The 22,904-nt window shown below is 40.9% G+C and overlaps 1 protein-coding gene across 6 annotated transcripts in view; it reads left to right on the top strand.

Annotated features, from left to right (window-relative positions):
• The window catches only part of APP (amyloid beta precursor protein), a 253,985-nt gene extending 231,489 nt beyond the window's left edge, over positions 1-22,496 (top strand). For 3 of the 6 annotated variants that reach the window (XM_046648237.1, XM_046648233.1, XM_046648235.1), the window contains 4 exons: positions 3,399-3,452; positions 9,241-9,341; positions 12,099-12,245; positions 21,283-22,496. In XM_046648237.1, coding sequence (XP_046504193.1) covers positions 3,399-3,452; positions 9,241-9,341; positions 12,099-12,245; positions 21,283-21,384 — 404 coding nt within the window. In that variant the 3' untranslated portion in view covers positions 21,385-22,496. The remainder of the gene's footprint in view (positions 1-3,398; positions 3,453-9,240; positions 9,342-12,098; positions 12,246-21,282) is intronic. The other 3 variants (XM_046648236.1, XM_046648232.1, XM_046648234.1) reach the window with 1 other exon arrangement.
• Positions 22,497-22,904: the final 408 nt, after the last annotated feature.

The following is a 22,904-nucleotide window of genomic DNA, read 5'->3' as shown; positions in this document are numbered from 1 at the left end:
TTTTTCATGACTGTCTGAGCAGGCCAGCCGTGAAGATGGAATGCAGTGGCCACCAGGAAGCCTTTGTGGCCAACACTCAGCTTCTTTGTCTATAATACATGTATAAAAACCATAATATTCTTAAAGAGGTGCAACAGCTCTTGTAAGACTGGATGTATATAATTGCAAAGTGAAGTTGCCCTCTGGTCTATTTTTAATTAGCCATAAAACTTGCAAACCAGTCCTTTTTAGGACTCTCTTATCTCTGTAAAACTGGTTTCCTGCTGATTCCACCTTTGGCCTGGTGGAGGGGTTGTGCTAGGCAGCATTTAGCTTAGAATTGGTCTATTACAGGGAATGCCAGAACTAACAAACTCAAAAGTGCCAGAATTTGGATCATTTCTGTTTCTCTCCTCTTGTAGGAAAGGACTTGATCCAAAGCTACTGAAGGCAGGGGAAGAATAGTCCATTTCTGCTAGAATTTTATTTTAACTCTTCCAGATGATCTGTTTCGTATTTTTGATTTACTAAACAGCCAGTGTAAAATGTTTTGAACTCTATGTTGAAGTTACCTTCTGGTTCAATGAGTAATAGTCCATTTGAAAAATTAGAAAGTATTTGCGGCGGATTGGGAAATAATGCACTACCTTTCCTGTTGATGTGGGTTCTTTTTTTGCTATGATGTCATGGTAGTCTTCTAAAAATATTTATTGATGTCTGCTCACTGAACACAAGAGTTACTTTTTTCTTTTACTGTTAATTCATGCTGAATCAGCTTCAAACTGTTACAGCGCTCTATGGTTTAAGTCACTAAAACTATTATCGTTTTATTTTCTTAAAAAATAGAAACAGGGGCCGGCTCCGTGGCCGAGTGGTTAAGTTCGCGCGCTCCGCTGCGGCGACCCAGGGTTCGGATCCTGGGCGTGGACATGGCACCACTCGTCAGGCCACGTTGAGGCGGCGTCCCACATCCCACAACTAGAAGGACCTGCAACTAGGATATACAACTGTCTACAGGGGTTTTGGGGGAGATAAAGCAGAAAAAAAAAGTAGAAACGGTTTTATTCCTATTTTCAAGTAATACACGCACATTGGGGGGAAAAAAGACGGAGAAATTTATAGAAACAATCTCCTCGCCTGGAAATAGCTAACGATAGTTTTTCGTGATAATATTTCTCAGACTTTTTTCCAGGCACATTTGATGCTTTTCAGTATTCCCTTAAGTAATTGTGGAATAGTACTTGATCATTTGTAAGGTTCTTTTGCATATGTGTGCACATTTGAGCCTTGGAAAAATCTTGTGTACTTGTGACAAAACTAAGGATCAGAAAGAATGTGGCTTGCCCAAGATCAGAGAGAAAATAAGTGGTGACGTTAAAGCGGATCCTGAGACTGACGACCAGCTCTTCAGCCTGCATTTAAAGCACGGATCCCGCTGCTTCCCTCTGAGTCAAATATGGTTTTTGATGATTGAACCATTGATGGACGGAATCACCACTTAAAGTGACTTTTTTGCTCTGTGAGTGTGCCTTGGTATGTTCTTGGCTTCCACTGAAGTACCATTTGGGGCCCTTCTGAGGAAAATCTCAAAAAGTACCGTTAACTCCATTTTACAAGGACTGAGAAAGTCCCTCTCGGTAGATTGTCACAGATGGGGGAAAAAATGAAAGAGAGAGAAACTGTATTGTTCAAATGTATTTGTGAGTGGCAGAAGGAAGTGTGTCTTAATCTAATATTAGAGATGGGTCATCCTCACAGCAGTAGTTGTTATAAAGTATTTAATAAATGCAGTTTTATAGTATTTGGGAGGTTCTGAAACAGGTTTTAAAAATTTTTGGTTCCTCACTGCAATTAGAAGATGCAGATATTATTATTTCTGTTTTACATATGAAGAAACAGCCTCAGAAGTGGTCCTTTGCCTACAGTCACTGACATCTTAAATGTTGGGTTTAGATGCCTCCACAGCCCCTTCTTCTCCACTATGCTGCCAGTCTCTGCATGATAAAGGACCAAACCACGCTTCTCTTTTGATGCATCACAATGTCTTAGTCTTCTCAGAAACATTATTTTCTCATATTTTGAAGACTTGGCTTGCTGCCACTTTCTTCCCCCTCACTGTTCCTGCCAACGTGTGGCATTCAGAATCATTTTGGTCTTATAATCCCACCTTTGAATGCCTGGGCCATATGCTATAAGCTGTATGGTCTTACTGAAATTGCTGATCCAAAAGCCATCCCATCGCACACACCTTGTCTTCCCATCCACACCTTCGCTCACTTTCCTAACCTTCTCACCTTTGTATTTCCCAGGCCTTACCAAAGGGGCTTCTCTCCTCCCTCAGCTTTATTTGCCCCTTCTCCATTTATTAATCCTAAAAGCTTTGTTTCTCTCCCTTGCCTGTTTCTTCAAAGACCAGTGTCAAGTTGAAGTTAATATTTTCTGATAATCAGAAGCACTTTGGAAATACCAACTCATGGTGGAATTACCAAACAGTGGTGGGCATGTTTGTGTTACCCGCACTGGTTTTCTGGGTCCAACCCAGAATACTCACAGATGAAAAACTGTGAAAATCCACAAATATGAAAGGAAATATCTGCATTTGATACATCACAACTGTATGTCATCTATTCAGTAGAAACCAGCCTTTGAAAATAGAAAAAGAGGGGCCAGCCCAGTGACATAGTGGTTGGGTTCATGCACTCTGCTTTGGTGGCATGGGGTTTGCCAGTTCACATCCTGGGTGTGGACCTGCACACTGCTCATCACCCACGCTGTGGCAGCATCCCACATATAAAATAGAAGAAGAGTGGCACAGATGTCAGCTCAGCGAAAATCTTCCTCAAGCGATAAGAAAGAGAGAGAGACTTCTGCTTTACCTTTCTTACCCTCAAACTGGGAACAATTTGATTCACTACATGGCAGATTTGAAACTTTCCTCTCCTGATAAATCCATATCTGCATTTCCCCTGGGGATTTAATGGAGTCTTTTTGTAGTTAATTAACTGTAAAATAAGATAACATTGGACAGTTGTAAAAGGAGATATCTTTAAGATTTTCCACTGGGCTGGATATAATATATTTTATTTCTAATCGAAAGCCAAGAAACTATCTCTAAACTCACTGAGAGGAAAATCCACACTCCCATCCCCTCTTCTTTGATGTTGCTGCGTTTCCTGGTGAGTGCTTTTATTAGAAAACCAAGGAGTCGGCTTGGCGCATCAGCAGAGATAAGCCTTTTGAAGTGGTACCCCTTTCGTTCCTTGGTGCTCAGGATTAACTCACTGTGGGTCTTTTCTAGCTGCTCCGTTTTGATAACTTGTGTATTGCACATGCTTTTTCCTGCTCTGTGTTGAGGAGCCACGACTCACCATCTCGATTTGTCTTGTTTGCTTTCTGTGTATCTTGCTTCCTGTGCCCAGTCGAGCCTGTTGATGCCCGCCCTGCTGCCGACCGAGGACTGACCACTCGACCAGGTATAACCCGGTTACTCCTACCTCTCAGCATCTTGCGCTTGAGCTTGAGCAGACGCCATCCTCTTTCTTCATTATTAGCCTCTCTAGATTGCAAACATTGGGAAAGGATTTGAAATGACCATGGAAACCAAACTTTCTAAAATTCCCCTTTGCTTTTCCTTGCACTTCATTTCCCAAGTTCTTAATTAATCTTTTTTTTTTTTTTCCTTTCTGAGCTTTCCTTTTGAAACAATCCACCAGAGCCCTTCCAACTTTTGGTTTTTTCTTTTTCTTTTTTAGTGAAGAGGTCTGTATAGAGCCTGTCTGTCCTCAGAAATGGAAACCCACACAGATGCAGACTCTATCTGGTGGTGACTTAGTTACTGCTATGAACATCTCATCTTTCCTTTCTTGTTTGCTGTCTGGATGCCTTCTTTTCTAGCTGACTGGGCTCAAACTTCAGTCACTTCCCCAAGTAGACATACCTTCCTAAAAATATCAGAATTGGAATCTCTCTAGAGCCCAGAAATATTTACATTTTCTCTTTTCTGGGTTGTATATACTTTTTCTCCATGAGTGGCTAATATGACACAACAGATGTACATGCATAATTTTGCATACAAGTCCTTTATTTTTTATACTACTTAAAATTCCCATTAACCCTGAAATAGGCACTTTTTTTTTGTACTGTTTTCCAAGCATTAAGAAGAAATGAGTTTTGAATTGACAAATCTGTATATTCTGGGGAGATTTTACTCCCAACAGTGCATCCCTTCCCTTATTTATTTTCTTCTTTATCCTCATAATGTCCCCGTGCAGTAATCAAGGAACAGAGAGTGGACCTCGTTAGAAGATGTTAACACAGGGAGGTCGACCTCTGCTCCCTGGTTCAGGTACAGTCGGCAGTGGGGCCAGGAGAAGACCCTGCCCCTCCCCCCGCCTGTGCAGGCTCAGGTCACATCTGCCTCCAAACACAGTCCTTGAAGAGAACGCAGTCTGCCCTGTGGCATTTTCATGCCTCTGCACTGTGATTAACAGGCCAGCAGGGACAGTGCAGTGACATGTCTTGACAGGCGATCTCATTGATTTCATGAATCTCTTTCTGTAGGGCTCTTCAGAGGAACTTAAATTGTAGTAAGTTAGACACAGTTTCATCTTTCCTAATGTCTTCCTTATTGCCAGTGTCACACTAGTGAATTTCAAGGAGCCAGCAGTTGGCATCCCCGTCTTGCTCAGCTGACTGGTCGGGCCCCAGGCTGAGGATCAGTCAGTTCCATTCTAGCTGCAACCAAGACCAGCTCAGGTTGATCCTTTGGCCTTTTTTCATGGTGCTTCCTCCTTTGTTTTTAAAGGAAGAGATACATTTCATCTACAAGCCTAAAATGTGAATTAGAAGCACTCATGCAACCAATTTTATTAAGTTCCTACGCTGGACACGCTGGGCTGATATGTTCCTATTGAAATATCCAGGAAGGGGTGACACTGCCAAAGTTGATTTTTTTTCCTTTTTTAAAAAAAATTTAACATGAAAGGGACTTTTCCATATATTCCCAAAAATAATATGTTTTAAGGGAAGAGCTACAGAATAGTTAGAGATATTATATAGATGTGAAGAAACCATCTAAAGTCTTTGTTGTAACAATAGCAATATTGCATTTTGATATTTCACAAAGGTCTATGCCCTAAATGCTGTGGAGGGTCGAAAGAAATAAATGATAAGGTCCTTGCTCTCAGGAGCTTCAAGTGGAATAGAAGGAACACAACAAACACACTTTGCGTATTTAGAAAGATGAGATGTAATTAGAAAGGAGAGAAATACAAAGTACACCAAAGGTAAACCAGGATGTCTGTGATGTGAGCAGATGGGACACTAACAGCGCTTGCTGAAAATGAGCTTGGAGAAAGGTTTTGAAAGATTTGAGTCACAGCCATTGGCATAAAAGAGGGGAACAAGTCTATACAGATGAGAGAATGGCCTAGACCAAGCTTCCTTTCTTATACTCTGTAAGGCTTGGGTTCCCCAATAGAAGAAGGCCATAAATGGGAAAGAATGCTCAGATATGAAGTGAGAAAGAGTCTAGCTAAGGTGTATTTATGAATAGCTGTATTTACTGAACATGGATTAAAACATATATGCTCTATATTTTTGTGCTTGTAGTGAGTCTGTCAAGCATTTGGACGAATTTCCTCTCAATGTTTTATAGCATTAGTTTTTATTCTTCCGTCATCACACTTTGTGAAACTACATGCTTGAGTCTAATGTGCCCAATAATATCTTTAGACATTCCAAACTTAGAAACCCTTCCCAGGATTGTCCTATCATGTCATTCAATTGATGGCATTGTTTTTGAATAATCACTGTTGTCACTGTGAGACTAGTAAAGAAAGGGTTTTTGTATAATCACGACTGAGGAAAATGACCTCTCTTTATCTTTCATATCTGAAATACCAGGGCACTGTAACTTCTAGAACATAGTGTCAAGTAGGGGACACAGTAGTGTCAGTGGTGATTTCTGGGCATACTGACCATTACAGCTACTCTCCTGGCTTATTTCCAGGGAAAAATAGACACTGAAGGACAGGTTATATCATTTGACCAAAATGAATAAGAAAAATATGTTAGCAGGCTCTTCACAAGGGTGGAAAGCCACACTTTACGCTATAATTTATTACCACTCTTCTCCAGTTCTAATAAAGGAAACTAGGTTCTTGACCCCAAGCCATGTAAGAGGTTTCATGAAGGACGTGCCCCTCTCCTACCTCAAGTGAACAACAGACTGTCCTCACCGTGACTAGAGAAAGGAGTCACACCAGGGCTTGGGATGAATCAGCACAACTCAGAAAACATGTCTGATGAGCCTATAAACGAGGGTCCCTGCAATTTATGTAAATCTCCCCTTCAAATTTCATTGCATGCAATATCAGCTTATTATCGATGATGTTTCCATATGTGCAAGCTTATTTTTCTTCCCTTTTACTGAGATTTGCTTAATGTATGGCAAGTCTCTTCACTAAATGGCGATATGTACTATACAAAAATGAACTAGCAAATGCTCTTTCTGCTGAGAGTCTTGTAAACTATTAAGCTATGATTAATTATCTGTTGTTCTGACTTGTTACATGAATATGAATTTTTTTGAGCATCAAAAGTACTCTCCATCTCCTCTCAGAAGTAACGTGAGCGTTTAAAATTTTGAGAGGAGACCTCATTCTTTACTTATCTTTTGATGTAATTATTTGGTCCCACAAACCTAAAAGAAAAGACTGTTGAAGAGAGTTTTCTTAAATCTCAGAAATGTGATTTTACTATTGCGTTGCTGGATCCTGATGACAGAAAAAGGGTGAGGTATAAGGAAATCACTGTGGTTCTTCAAGGATCTCAGATTTTAGAGGGCTTGTAGGAAGGAAAAAACAACCAATGAGAAATACAAGAACATAGTGTCACAGCCCAACAAAAATTAGTGTCAGGGAGAGTAGAGGTCAGAATGAGGTGAAACTTAGAAAATGCTAATAATTTTAAAGCTCTCTGGATGGGGTTAGGGGTCAGAGGTCCGTCAATAGCTTTTTGTGTCTATATCAAAGAGAATGGTCTTCTGATAAAAGGAAATTAAAGCCCAAGATAGCTTAAGTTGAGAAAAGAAGGTGCTAGCCCCTTGTATTAGTTATCTATTGCTATGTGACAAATAATCCCATAACTTAGCAACTTAAAGCAACAAGCATTTATTTTCTTATAATTACTGTTAGGCTCAGGATTTCAGGCGTGGTTTAGCTGAGAGCTCCTGGCTCAGGTCTCTCGTGAGGTTGCAGTTAAGACATCTGAAGACTTGAAGCTCAATGGCTGGTGGGTCTGTTTCCAAGATCGCTCACTCACATGGCTGTTGGCAGGAGACCTCAGCACCTCACCATGTGAACCTTTTTATAGGGCTGCTTGTATGTCCTCACAACATGGCGGCTGGCTTTCCCCAGACCGGGTGATCCAACAGGGAGAATAAGAAGAAAGCTGCAATGCCTTTTATGACCTAGTCTCAGAAGTCATACACCGTCACTTTCTCCACATTCTATTCATTAGAAACGAGTGATGACATCCAGTCCACACTTAAGGAGGGGGATTAAGCCACCTTCTTGAAGGGAGAGATATTAACAAATTTGTGGATATATTTTCAATCTATGACACATCTATACCCAAGTCCAAATCTATGTGACCCAGACAAATCGTAGGCTAAGAGAACTTGAGGGTAAAATCATAGAACCACTCTCCGTGATCTTGGTGGAACTCTGGAGAACAGAAGAGCTGGAAAGATATGGATAAGACAAAGCAGAAAGGAGAAAAGATAGCTGGACAAACTGCAAGCCAGTGTAGATTGACATTGATCTTTGGTCCATTTTCGAATATGCTATTAAATGGAAGCTTTGAGAACAATTGGACAAGGAATGAGTGAGATGTCACAACCAGCATGGGTTCCCTAGGCCTCGTCAAATGATCCTCCTTTTCTTTTGGTATCAGCTGTGCTGTTAGATGGGCACATCATATACTGTGGCCATTGTACTTTTCCGTTTCAGCTAGGTATGTGACAAGTTTCACAGCGCCTTGTAGACCAGACTGTAAGGGTGACTAGGCGAAAAGCAAGAAATTAGGTCCCGTGGGAGCTGAAGGAACTGGTCATATGCAACTGGAGGAAGAGAAGACTCATCAGGGATGTGATTCCTCTCCTTGGGTATCTGATCTGTTCGAGGCTGTAATTCGGAAGAGAGCTAGGCGTGTTCTGTGAGGAACAGTCTCAAAGAGTAGAAGTTAAAGGGAAGCTGATTTAGGCTTAAGAAAGGCCCTTCTTGTAGGCAAAGCTGTCTGAAAATGGAGGCAAACTGACACGTCCCTCTCTGTTCAGTCGGGAGCTGAGAGTTTGCCCCTGAGTGGGAACACCACAGAGGAGATGATTTCAAAAGCCCCGCTCATCCCCAAATTCTGACTTTGGCTATTTAATGGCTACAACATGGAAACTGACATTTATACTTGGTACTTTCATTTTTTTGTTCTAAACATAACTTTGCATTTTATGTTTAAGCTTCAAATTATTATTTGAAAAATCAAATTCATTATAACAATGAGTGGAAGAATCATATGTCTAGAGAAGGAAGAGTTAGTAAGTTATAAATTCTGTTAGTCTCAAAGTTTTTTCAGAATTTATAGACTGCAGCTCTTTCTTCAGCAGATGAACCAATTACGTTCTGTATCTATAACTAAATCACGCAACTGAATAAATGATACAATTTTTACAATGCTTCACTGCATAGAGACACGATCATAATTTATCTGTAATTGAAACAAAGCCCAAAAGTAGCGCTTTTGCTTTACCAGGTAATTAATGCTCATTTTAAAGCCTTTTATTATTTTTTTCTGAAGGAATGAGAATGCGTGAAAAAAAGACAATAAGCTGAACAATAAGCCCCTAAACTAAGCCAGCATATTCTAGAAACAAATCCTTGCCAACCTCCCAACTAGCATTTAACTTCTGTTTTGCCCTATTTAAAAAAAAAAAAAAAATTATAGCATGTGTGTAAGGCAGTAGAAGCCTTAACTTCAGATTTCTTTACACTTTAATTTCTTTTTGTTTAAAATAGGTAGTGGTTAAGGATTTAAATACAGGGTGTCATTTTTCTTGAAGAAAGTCGTTAATCTATTTTCCTCTAACTTCAGGCCTAGAAAGTGCTTTTTGGTAGCCTTTGTGTTGGAATGGTATTGTTTACAGATAAAACGAATTGACTGTCCTGTGTATTTTAATTATGGTGTAATGCTTATGGTATAATGCAGGTTCAGGGTTGACAAATATCAAGACGGAAGAGATCTCTGAGGTGAAGATGGATGCGGAGTTCCGACATGATTCAGGATATGAAGTTCATCATCAAAAATTGGTACGTAAAATAATTTACCTCTTCCTGCCGCTCTGTTTGTCAAATGACCTATTAACTCTGTTCATCCTGTGCCAGAAGTCCAGTTAAGGGAAAGAGAAAAACAAAAATAAAACACTTGCCCATTGGATCGTCATGAAAACAGGAAGAAAAGAAAAAGAGGGTCTTTACGTGGTATAGATGTAGTGGTTCTTTATGTCTAGAAGGCAGCTGAGCGCGCGCAGGGATTAGAGTAAAATTAATTTGTATTATAATATCCATTTTAATTAACTTCCACTCTATTTTCTAGGAAAATAGCTTTATAATAGGTTTATTTGAAGGAACAAAATCTCAAATGAACACGTGCAAACACTACTTGGTTTCACAGAAGCCTTTTCATGGTTATTCACTTAAGTTGACATTTGTAACTATCTCCCTGTGCTGCTTCATCTCTCCCTCTCGCCCTCCTTCCTGTCCCTTCCCCAGATCCCACATTTTAAGTTCTCCAGCAAGAGGAGGATCTTTGGGTCTCTACCAGTGGGTGGAAGCAGGAGGTGAGCAAGACCCCATGCTGTTCCGAGCAGTGTTGTTCATTGAAAGGCTTTGGGCAAGGAAGACAGCAGCTTCCTTTTCGGATGAAATCACCCTTTTTTTTTCTTTTCCAAATGTTAGAATTGGAGTAAATCAAAAAGCATCCATCTCTTGTGCAGGCAGCTCTAGTAGTTAGATAAAATCCTTTCCCAAAAGCTTCAGATAAATCAAATCCTGCATTATGTTAGGGTTCTTTCCCTCTTATCAGTAAGCACAGGAAGGGGGTTAAATTAATAAAAAGGCAAATTTATTGCACATTCAGTAGTGAACAAAAATGGTAATAAAATTCTTATAGCAATAATAATACTTGAGAAGCAATCGCTCTCAGGCACTTATTTTGTGTGTGTGTGTGTGTGTGTTTACTCTTTTTCAAGGGGAGAATGTCTTTCCAATATTCATAAATAAAATTTATGAATCCAAGTATTAAACTCCAAAAGAAATACTGGTATTGTGTATGCCTCTTTTCACTCTAAATAATAGGAGCAAATCTAAAACTGACTTGAGGTTCAGATTTTCATTTGAACTCCCAGGATCTTTTGGTAATAACACAGTTAGCTTTTTGAAGGATGGTTTTCATTGGCAAGTTAATCCAATATCAGTTATTTTAGAATCAGGAGCGCTCTTGATCTGGCTGATGCTGAAGAGGTTAAAAAAAAACCTGGGGGAACCACTGAAGAGTTGGGAGCTAGTGGGGCGTAGAGCTGAAGATTAATGTGTGGATTTGCATTTTCTGGTGCCTGTGTCATAAAAGCCCATCTCTGCAATTACGCTAACTCCTGTAATGTGACAGTGACTAATGGCGGCAGCCGAAATTAAGAGAATCAGTTCCCTCTACTGAACTAGTTGATAAGATAATGTCCTATAATTAGTGCAATGAATATTGCAAAATTACAGTATTTTCTTAAAGACATAGCAAGATGTCCAGACTTGGCATTTGTTCCTGATTACCTCACGCTTGTATCATTAGCTAATTAATGGTTTGCTTTTTATAAATATGTTGAGTTAGCATATTTGTTTGGAAAGGGGAATAATTATGAACAGTTTCTAATTTTGTTGTATATATGCTATGAGTAAAACTCTTTTAGAAATTTGCTTTATTTGCCATATTTTTGTTGCCTTTTCAGATTGCTAGGATGTTAGTTTTAGCTGTGATGCAGGTCATTTTAGTATTTTGAGATTATATTAAAAGAATTATTTAAGGAGCTATTTTCATTAGCTTATGTAACAAATATGGTGTGTGTTTAGTAGTAACTAGCCAGATGATCTGGCCTAGGATCATCTCCGTACATAACATAAAGATGATAAAAGTTGCCTTATGCTTTTATAATTCCATTTAAAGGGTAGATAAAGTTGAAAAATAATGACTTGCTTTTATAAACAATATGAAGGATTGTACTGCAATAAATTTATCATGTTGAGTAGATTTCTTCTTTACAGTGTTCTCCAGATTTTTTTTATGTTAAATCCAAATAAATAAGAATAAAACAACATTTTGGGTTGGATTCTAGTAATCCAAGTATGTAGTGTGTCTGGAGAAAACATGTTAAGAAAGCATGAGTTATGTGTGGCTGTTAAGATTCTTGTTGCCTCTGCTTCTTCCTTTGAAATAACTGTATTTTAAGCATTATGCTTCTCATAGTTAATTCGTGTCCTACTGAATTTTTGCAGCTAAAAGTAGGTAACAAGATGTCTTGTTTCTTCTGTTTAACTCCTTTGTTTCAGAATGCTTATTCCTATGTATTAATGTCCCTCTAAGAAAATTAGGACATCTGTGGGTTTGAAAAGCACCTGAGGCATAATTGTCGTGGATGTGACCTCCTTTCATAGTCCGTGCCTTTACAGCTTTTGATAGATCCAAGAGCTACCGTCCCACCTCTCACCAAATGTTCCACCTGCCAGAGGCTTTCAGGTCCCTCTTGGCTTCTGTTTTGCCTTTCTAGTGACATGTAGGGGGCAGTAGACTTCCTAGAACTGGGGAAGCCACATGTCATGCATCATTCTATAGACTACAAACGTCCTTCTTAGTAAGGAGAATGTTTGATTTTTTTTTTCAAGTATACCACCAAATAATGGAGTGACCAACAACTCAAACTTTAAGCATAAGATATATATGAATAGACTGAAACCTTTCACATACCTCATCCAAATGTTGCCGGCAATTACAGTCCTTTTTCTTGATTTGTTTTCAAGGTGTTCTTTGCAGAAGATGTGGGTTCAAACAAAGGTGCAATCATTGGACTCATGGTGGGCGGTGTTGTCATAGCAACAGTGATTGTCATCACCTTGGTGATGCTGAAGAAGAAACAGTACACGTCCATCCATCATGGGGTGGTGGAGGTAGGTAAACTTGGCTGCATGTCTGCAAGTGGGAGTTAAAGAAAGACTACAGGGGAAATTTTGCTTGGCATTAGACTAAGAATCATCCAAGTATCTCTTCTTTGAAAAAAAAATCACATTCCTGCATAATGCTCAAGTTGTAGTTCTTTCCTTGCTTTGGTTTTCATTCATTCTGACTTACAAGTACTGTGATCAAGGCATTGGGGTTGTATGCTGCTGCCTCAACTTCTTACAATGTGTATTGAAATATCAAAATAATACTAATGATAATGCCTGGCTTAAAGATATCATGATTACCCTCAAACATTTAAAAGAAAAGAGAAAAGCAACAGCAGAAGTTAAAAAATGAGAAAGGAAGTGGAAGGATACATTTTCAAAAAGAAAAAAACATAAACACATTTGTTCCTGGATTTTTTGTTTTTGTCTTAAATAGTCTGACTTCTAACTAAAACCAGGTAATAGTAAGTAATACTGATTTTGAGTAAAGAGTCTTCTCTTTCAAGCTCTGTAGAAGATCACATTATACCAAACACCCGGGCAAACAGACAAGGTTATTTGAGATGGTCATCCTGTTGCCTGCACATCCACCTGAGATATCTTTGTTTCAAGCTGTTACTGCAGTCGCACTGAAGGCGAAGAGAAGACCCACAAAGTGACAATCACAATTTTTGCACAATTATGCTTCCCTGAGACTTTCTCCCCACAGGCCAGTATGTGACTAACATGAATGCGTACAGCACGGAAGTCGCCGGTTAGACCAACAAAATAGAATAGTTGCAAGGTTCAAATATGACTTCTTAAACCCTTTATGATGCATTTTAAATAGTATGATACAAAATAATGAAAAATAAAGTAAAATTTACCGAAAATTCTTTTTATGCATTTAAAATGCCGGTTTGGGTGGGGGAAACCTTATAGGATATGTAAATTTTTAGGAAACTGTTACAGAAAGTGAATTAACGTATCTTGAACTGAAAGAGATCTCATGATCAATCAAATGGATCTTCTCATTTTTCTAGATGAGAAAACAGATCCAGACAGAAGTGTTTGCCCAATGTCAAACTAAGTGAGGCGAAGGTCAAAGTACAGATTTCCCCACATCCTATGCGTTGCTTTTTCCATCAAAGAAAAGTCCAGATATTTCCAGTGAGCTAAACTTCTCACCAACCCCAAGGAAATGTGCTCCAAACCAGTCTTGATTATGGAAGAGCAAGGACAGTTTAAATAAATTCCATGTGTGGTGAAGCCAGAAACCTCATTTTGTTCAGCACTTAAAATCTCCAGGAGCTGCTGATGGAAATGGGCATCATTTGAGTCCTGTTTCTCCTGTCCGTACTAGTGTGGATGTGCTAAAGGGCAGTGAAAGGAGTGGACCCAGGAAACAGGTAGCAAGGTGGAAAAGAACTGAGTGAGTGACAAACTAGTGGGTGAGCACATGACATAAGCAATGACAACATCATCCAGTTTGGGGTGTTGCTCTTTTCATAATGGTATTTCTGAGCTTGTGTCCTTTGAGACAGTGTAAGTTGTATTATTATTAGCATCAGTTTATCTCATTTCTGTTCAAATTTTTTTTTTTTTCGTTTTAATTCCATGTTGGGGCAAATGTGTTTTCATACTTGAATAATTCAAAAGCCCGTTTTAATTTCTGTAATATAATTGTATGTTTTAATTGCCTTGGACTGATAGCTTCCTTTTTATCAGTTAAAGTATCTGGGTGGGGCCAAAGAGCCTATATTGTGCTTGCTCAGACTGCCATAACAGGGCCACAGACTGAGTGGTTTAAACAACAGAAATTTGTTTCCTCACAATTCTGGAGCACGGACGTCTGAGATCAAGGTGTCGGTCGGCAGGTTTGGTTTCTTCCGAGGCCTCTCTCCTTGGCTCGTGGATGGCCTCCCTGTGTCTTCACATTGCTTTCCCTCTGTGCATGTCTGTGTCCTTATCTCCTCTGGGAAGGACACCAGTATTATTAGATTAGGGTCTACCCCAATGACCTCATTTAACCTTAATTACCTCTTTAAAGACCCTGTCTCCAAATACAGTCCTATTGTAATCTACTAGGGGTTAGGACTGTGCCAATTTTTGGAGGACACAGTTCAGCCCTAACAGAGCCCAGTGATGGTGGCAGAAAACGGGGGTCTCTTACAGGGACTCTGCCATGGTTGTGCGTGAGACTTACAGGAACTTAGTTAAAAGGGCACAGCCCCAGGTCCCACCCCAGATTACGGAAACAGAATTTTTAAACAGCAGGCTGGGAATCTGAGTGTTGAAAATTTTCCCCACTGAAAAGTGCATTCAAGTTTGAGAATCACTGATGTATGATATTATTACTTCTTCATTTTAGTTGTCTGTCTAAGCAAACCTTAGGGAGTAGAAAATATCTCTTGTCTTCAAGAAAACTAGTTGCCTTTTAAGCCCTCTTACAGCTGCTTGGGTTCAATGTTTCTTTTGGTTAGTTACCAAGAAAAGTCTCCTTGGATTTGGAATGTCAGAAAAGTTGACAGTTTAACACAGATCCTGAGAAAAAGAAATTAATTTTTAAGCCAGGAGACATTCTTAAAGGAGCAAAATTCGAAGAAGGGCAGTTAGTTATTCAGCTCTTGCTATTCACTTTGCTCGCTACTTGAAAACATCTAGAAACCTCCCCAGAGTGACTGCCCCACCTAGTTTTGTGTTTCTTTTCTTTATTTCCTCTAACTTGCTTCTTCCTTAAGGTAAGGATATTGTGGAAAGCCTGGAAACCATCCCTTTTTCCCTCTCGAGGCCTCCCTTTCTCTCCATTCCATAAGCAACCCTTTGTCGAGTTCTGTGTTCAGCTGTGGACAGCAGCATGGGAACAGAACTTCATCCAAGGCGCTGTTTACCATCCCTGCCCTCAGGAAGGTTATAGTCCAGCTGAGATGGTAGGATTTGGACACAATTTGCTGTAACCCAGGCTAGGCACCTAAGCTATCTCACCTGGCCTGGGTGAGAGAGAGCGCTGTGGGGTTTCAGAGCACGCAGAGTCTACACTGTATGAAGTGATGCGCCTGTGAAGGTTCTCCGCCTGTCCTAGCAGGCTCTCTCACACTCGAGTACATGGAAATAGGTGTGTTTCCAGCTCTGGTTAACCTGCTTCATTAATGAGTAACCCTACTTCACTAAAAACAAAAACGAGTAAATGAGTATTTCCAGTTGGACTGGCCTAAGTCTGTCAGGACAGAATACAGTCATACTTCACGCCACCAATACATGAAGAAGAAATCACAAGGAAAGCATTAATCTCCAGGAAATCTCTCATTCTTAGAGTGAAAGATCCTTGCAGAAGACCGCAGAGATTTGGAAATGAAAACAAGTATAGTATTTTTATTAATAGAGTTGTTACCAGGTGGAATGAGCAGTTAGTAGGTTTTGTTTCTTAAAAATAAGCAATAAATATTGATTTAATGATTTGCTTAGCCCTGGGGCTGGAGATTCATTCTGTAAGCCATTAGCCACACTGTCATTAGAAGATGACTAAGCTTTACAGTCATGCGCCACTTGACAATGTTTTAGTCAACAACCGACCACATATACAGTGGTGCCCGTAAGATTAGTTCCATATAATGTAGGTGTGTAGTAGGCTATACCATCTAGGTTTGTGTAAGTACTGTGGGGGAGGAAGAAATTTTCCTCTTCCCTTCTAGGTTCTTCTGGCTCGTCTAAGAATTAAATTGACATGAGACAGATCCACAGGAGAAAAACAAACAAAAATTTAATAACGTGCATACATGGGAGAAACCCAGGAAAATCAAGTAACTTGTCAAAATGGCCAAAGCCCTCACCTTACGTACCATCCTCAGCTAAAGACAAAAGATGCTGGGGGTGGGGAGAGTCAAGGACTTCAAAGGGAAGGGAGGCAATTCACAGGTAAGTGAAAAGGAGCAAATATTGGGAAAACAAGTATTTGTTTGGCCACATAGACACAGAAGAACATAGAGAGCAGCCCAACAAACAGGCTTTTCTAGGTTCTTCCTTGTCTACCACTAGCTCATGTTATGCTAAGGTGGTAGCTCCCTTCCTGAGACAGATTTCTTAATCTGAATTCTTTTAGGCAGTTAAGCGGGCAGAAACAAAAACTTTCTTGAGTCTTTTGTTTCTTAAAAATAATCAGCCTAAAATAATCCTCATGTTAGAGAGACACATTTTGGGGTGGCACATTTTGTTCCCCTTCAGTACACTCTATGATATTTGCACAACGACAAAGTCACCTAATTAGGCATTTCTCAGAACATATCCCCGTCATTAAGCGACATATGTCGTTAAGTGACACGTGGCTGTATTTATGCCTCAAGCAGTGACATGATATCCCTTTATACTGCTTCCCAAATGTGCCCACCATCTCTGGTGGCCGAGGATCCTAGCATCACTGAATGGTCCACCACTGCTCCTGCTTTACCGTGGTCCTGCACATCCCCACTGATCCCAGGCTCTGTTTAGTAGCAGATGGGCCTTTTCTACGCTCATAGCCATTGACATCAGATATTTGAAAATAAACATTCTAGCTCTTTCCACTATTCTCTTTATTGTAGGGCATAAATAAATTTTCCTGTCACAGATCTGATAACTAGAACATCAGAAGTCTCCCCAGCCCAAGTCATTTCATTAATGATCTAAATAAGAAGAGAGTTGCTTATTTAGTTTTTTGTGGAGTTGTGGCATATGGCTTTTCCTGACGACTGTGCCATCATACTGGTGACGTTAGAAGAATATATCCTTAGAGCAAGCAGTTGACCCACCAGGACAGAGGCATCGAGCAACCACTAACGCGGGTGTTCGAGAGCAGTCAGAGGGAATGGTCGGGTTACATAGGAAGCAAAGGGAAGAAGAAGGGAGGATGGACTCAAAATCAGCTTGTGGCTCCAGGCAAACAGCAGGAAGGGAAATTGGAAGGTCAAAGGAAAGCAGCAAAGATGGTTACGAAAGGATAGCAAAGGAGTTTCAGAGCCTGCCTGAAGAATTACTTGTTGTAGGCAATAAACATAACTGAACTACTTATGAAAACAGGGAATTATAGGGGCCGGTCTGGTGGAGTAGGAGGAGAACATTAGCCAGAGTACTCAAAAGTTCCACTCAAAGCTGCGTTAGGACGAGGCAGACCAGGCTCCTGAGGCTCCGCTCTTCACACTGCGCATCAGTGTCGGTAGCCAGTTGAAGCTAAGCTGCAGTGCGGTACGGTACAGGGAGCCCCGGGGTCCTTCATGGAGACACAGCGCACCGAGAGCCACGTGAAGACCCCACATGAGTTATAGCTCCCATCTAATCGAAAAAGTCTGGAGAAGGAATACTCCGAGGCTGTGTGTGTGTCTGTTTTCACCTCAGCAAGTGAGAGATGTCCCTGCCTGATGGGCACATGGGCATTGTCTCTGACTTCATCGTTCTATCGTTCCTTCCAGAACAAGCACCACTGGCTTCGAATTCCCCCGACTCTGTTTTACTGGAAATAACAGTGAGGTGTTTGTGCAGAGGCCCTGTCTGCACAGGGTCACAGGGAGGTGGCCTTCACATGGTGGCCCACACCAGTGCTGCCACTTAGCCGTGAGTGACAGGTCACTGAGCCCCGCTGGAAGGGAAGGCTCCCTCCCACCCAGTGCTCTTCCTTTAGTGGTAGGTTTCTCCATGGATGTGACTATTCATTGTTTCGTTTTTAGCTTTCGATGGGTTGGGGATAAAAAGATACAATCCAGACTACTTGGGTGCCATTTTGTTAAGATAATCCGCTCTCCTGTAGCTCCTGACCCTCTGAGGTCTCCAGGCCACCCCACTGCAGGAATGGGGAAGTGTGAGCTGCCCTCCCAGCGGCAAAGGTACTGAGGATTAGCAAGTAGAAAAGAGGCCAAGAAAAGACAGGAAGGTTAGACGCTTGGCGTGAATACCAGCCTCTGAGCTTCGCATTTCTGACAGGCCTGTCTTAAGCTTTTGGCTTTGGCCTTTCAAGAGGAGAGAAACTGTTAAATTGCCAGGTGTTCCCCTGTCCTTGATGAATGCAGATAATTGTTGACAGCCAGTGTGAGGGCTGATGTGTGCCCTGGAGGAGATACAAGTATAATATTCCAACCATCAAGCAGCTGTGTGGTTTTCTCTACATCCAGAAACATAGCTTTGTGCTTGATGTTAGCAAGACATTTTTTTTAACCTTGACATCTTTGAAATTTCAGTCAAGAGGTGGTACAGGGGCCGGCCCCATGGCCAAGTGGTTAAAGTTCCCCATGCTCCACTTCAGCTGCCCAGGTTTGCAGGTTCAGATCCTGGGTGCAGACCTGCTCCACTCATCAGCCATGCTGTGGCAGCATCCCACATACGAAGTAGAGACAGATTGGCACAGGCATTAGCTCAGGGCTAATCTTCCTCAAGCAAAAAGAAAAAAGAAGAGGATTGGCAATGGATGTTAGCTCAGGGCAAATCTTCCTCACCAAAAAAAAAAAGTGGCGCAGGGCAAAAAGATGCCCCAGTTTGAATGGCAGACTGCCTCAGACAGGCTGTTTCCCAGCAAGCGGATTTGGAGAGTGGATGAAATCTCTCATTATTGATGCTAATCTTTAATGATGGTGTTTTAACTTACAAAGTCTGTGGCTAATTACACAACTGCCAATTAAAGCAAGATGACCTCATTTGTTGACAATAGAGTAGAGCAAACGAAGAGGAGGGGAGGGGAAAGACATCTGTGGTTCTTTCCATAGGGACAGTGACGCTGAGCGTCCGTTTGAGCGATGTCCTCTGAGTACTGACTCTTGGTGAGAGCTTGTTGGTGGCTTTGTTCTAAGGAGAGATGCACAGGCTTGTGAGCGGATGAATCTGAGGACTCGCTTCAAGAACGCAGGCGGCTCTGACAAGACGGTGGAGTGGGAATGATGTATGGATGGGAACTTAAGAAGCAGGGCACATAACGAACATATGAGGGAGCTGTGCATCTTCCTAATCCAGCTGCCTTGGGATTGACCACCGTGGTTATTCCATTTCATACGCAGACTGAAGGCAGTCCATCAGTCCACGAGATGGGGTCTTGCAGAATGACCATGGGGGAGCCAGATTGTATCGACAAATTTTTCTCCCAGTTTTATTGAGATATAATTGACACATAACATGGTGTTAAAGTGTACAACATGATGATTCAATATATGTATATATTGTGAAATTATCACCACAATAAGTTTAGTTAACATCCATCGATTCACATAGTTACAATTTTTTGTTCTTGTGATGAGAACTTTGAGACCTATTTTCTTAGCAACTTTCAAATATACAATACAGTATTGTTAACTATGGTCACCATGCTGTACATTACATCCCCAGGACTTATTTATTTTATAACTGGAAGTTTGTAACCTTTGACCCCCTTCTCCCATTTCACCCATCCCCAACCCCCCACCTCTAGCAACCACCAATCTGTTCTCTGTATCTATGAGTTTGGGGGTTTTTTAGATTCCACATATAATTAATATCATAAAGTATTTGCCTTTTGCTGTCTAATTTTTTTCACTTAACACTGTTCTCAAGTTCCATGAGTGTTGTCACAAATGACAGAATTTTAGTTTACTGAGAACCCTCCATATTGTTTTCCATCGTGACTGCACCAATCTTTTAGTCTGAATTACTGATTAGCCAGTGTGGTGTAGTCATGGCGTATCAAGCTCTCTCCCTAGACCTGGTGTCTTAGCACCAACACACCTGCTCGCTGGGGTTTTTCCTTCATTGGTTTCAGGGCACCACTGCAGTGAGATAGCTGTGTGGGGTCAGAACCATACCAGACTGGCTGTGTCACGGGGACAAGCTGCATAAGAAGCTGAATGTCGCTTTTCAACACTCAGCAGTGGGGAACGGGCCTGCAGTATTTTCCTGGAAATGATGTGGGGAGCCCAGCTTTATCATGTGTAGAATAGAAAATAACGCTTTGAAGGAAAACCCATCTTCTGCACAGTACGGCCTAACTTTTCTATGGAAAACATGCCACTTCATTCTGATTCAATTTGTGTCGATTCTCTTCACCTTCCAGTGTTTTTACAGAAATTTTTTTTGACAAACAAAATGAAGCTTTGATTCATTCAGCAAAGAGTTAAATACTTCCTCTCTTCTGTGCACTGTGAGAGGTACAGCAGATGTACTAGAAACCTGAACAGCCACTCCCCACATGATAGGGATTAACTTACCTTGCAGAGAGGAAATGCTCCACACAGCTCGGTCCTGACAGTGACACTGCTTGGGGGGCCAGGGGGTAGGGGGTGAGGGGGGTGAGGGGGGTGAGGGGGGGCGGGATACATTTACAACTGCTGGCCTGATCTTAGAGATGAAGCACCGTATCAGCAGCTAGGAGCTGTTCTCAACCCTTTACCAGGACGTATTTCTATAGTATCTCTGTTCAGTTTTAAAGAAAAGAAGATCATCTAGAATCTAGAATGGCATGTCCTTGCTGTGTTTTTCCTTTTCCCCTAAATAATAACCCCTTTAATATACATATATCATTGTTTTAGTTAAAAGATTTTCAGACCTCGCTTAAATATATTAAATTTAGTGTAAACAGGAACAAATTCAAATAAGCCTGCAAAGATAACTCAATAATCCAGATCTGAGGGTCACCCAGTATACTTTGCTGAATCTCTCTTCATGATACTCCTGGATTTTTTCCCTAGCTTACCATCACAGTTTAAAATAAAACAGTCCTCCGTCATGGCTTTGTGTCCTTTATTGAACCAACGGGGAAGAAAAAAAAATTTATCACACTAGGTATATCCAGTTACTGTTAAATTCGGGAAGCAACCAGTGAGCGCTTTGCAAGCCCAGTCAGCACGTCAAGGTTTTAAGCGCCACCTGGTGGCTAGATGGAACATCTGCGTGCCTGGTGGACACAGGCGGTCTGCTCTGAGATGTCAAAGTGGGGAAGAAAGGAGAAAAGATAGTGGGTGTTCTGCAATCTTGGTGAAAGAAGAGTACTGTGCACCTTATCTTTTTGTTGCTTCTCCATGTGCGCTCTTAAAAGGTTGATTTTTTAAACTCAGTTTTCCTCATCCTTGCTTTTCAGGTTGACGCCGCTGTGACCCCAGAGGAGCGCCACCTCTCCAAGATGCAACAGAACGGCTATGAAAATCCAACTTACAAGTTCTTTGAGCAGATGCAGAACTAGACTACCGCCGCAGCAGCCTCTGAAGTTGGACAGCAAAACCATTGCTTCACTACCCATCGGTGTTCATTTATAGAATAACGTGGAAAGAAACCCTTCTCTTTTATTATTTACTCATTATCGCCTTTGACAGCTGTGCTGTAACACAAGTAGATGCCTGAACTTGAATTAATATACAAATCAATAATGTATTCTCTCTCTTTACATTTTGGTCTACACTACGTTATTAATGGGTTTTGTGTCCTGTAAAGAATTTAGCTGTATCAAACTAGTGCATGAATAGATTCTCTCCTGATTATTTATCACGTAGCCCCTTAGCCAGTTGTATATTATTCTTGTGGTTTGTGACCCAATTAAATCCTACTTGAAATATGCTTTAAGAATCGATGGGGATGCTTCGTGTGAATGTGGGAGTTTTAACTGCTTCTCTTGCCTAAATATTCTTTTCCTGATCACTATGCATTTTAAAGTTAAACGTTTTTTAAGTATTCCAAATGATTTAGAGGATTTTTTTCCCATGATTGCATTTTACTGTACAGATTGCTGCTTCTGCTCTCTTTGTGATATAGGAAGTATGAGGATACACGTTTATTTCTTCGTGCCTGTTTTATGTGCACACGTTAGGCATTGAGAATTGAAAATTTTTTTGTCCATGTATCTTCAGATCTTTGATAAAGAAAAGAATCCCTGTTCATTGTAAGCACTTTTATTGGTGGGAGGGTGGGGGGGGGGGGGGGTGCTCTGCTGGTCTCAAATTACCAAGAATTCTCCAAAAAATTTTTTTTGCAGGGTGATTGTACAGAATCGTTGCTTATGACCATGATAGCTTTCTACACTGTATTACATAAATAAATTAAATAAAATGAACCTGGGCAAGAGTTTTCTTTGAAAGATGACCATGGACATTGAATATTCAAAGTACTTTGGGGCGGGGAAAAAGATCCAGTTTCCTTTAAGCAGTCTAAAACCTTTTGTTTATGATACCCAAAGAAGGTGAAGGGTGAAGAGGCAAAACCAGGGGATGGAGAGGCATGCCTGGACAAACCCTTCTTTAAGATTTGACTTCGGTTTGTATAAAATGATGTTTTCATGTAAATAAATACATTCCTGGAGGAGCGCCATTGTACTGGTGTGAATGATTGCATGGTAACCACCTTTTGCTTATTTAGTCATCTAAACGCTACTGAGATGCCTTCTCATGTTGGGCATCTACAACTGTTGTGTCTTAGCTGCACGTCTATGTAGGAAGTTAGGGCCCACATGCCTCTCACTGTTAATAAAATACTTCACAACCTCCTTCACGATTTTACTCAGTCCAAAGTATTTTGCTGCCATATCTTGGTCCTCAAGTTTGTCCCTGTCATAGTCCGTCCAGGCTGCTATGACAAAATACCACAGATTCCGTAGCTTAAAAACAGCAGAAATTTATTTTTCGCAGTTCTGGAGACTGGTCAGATGAGGGCTCTTTCAGGTCAAAGATTTCCTGTATCCTGACATGGTGGAAGGGGCCAGGGAGCTCTCTC

Source organism: Equus quagga, chromosome 21 (assembly GCF_021613505.1).
Source record: "Equus quagga isolate Etosha38 chromosome 21, UCLA_HA_Equagga_1.0, whole genome shotgun sequence".
Classification (NCBI taxonomy): Eukaryota; Metazoa; Chordata; class Mammalia; order Perissodactyla; family Equidae; genus Equus; species Equus quagga.
The sequence above is the reverse complement of the archived record's forward strand: the minus strand, read 5'-3'. Positions and strand labels throughout refer to the sequence as shown.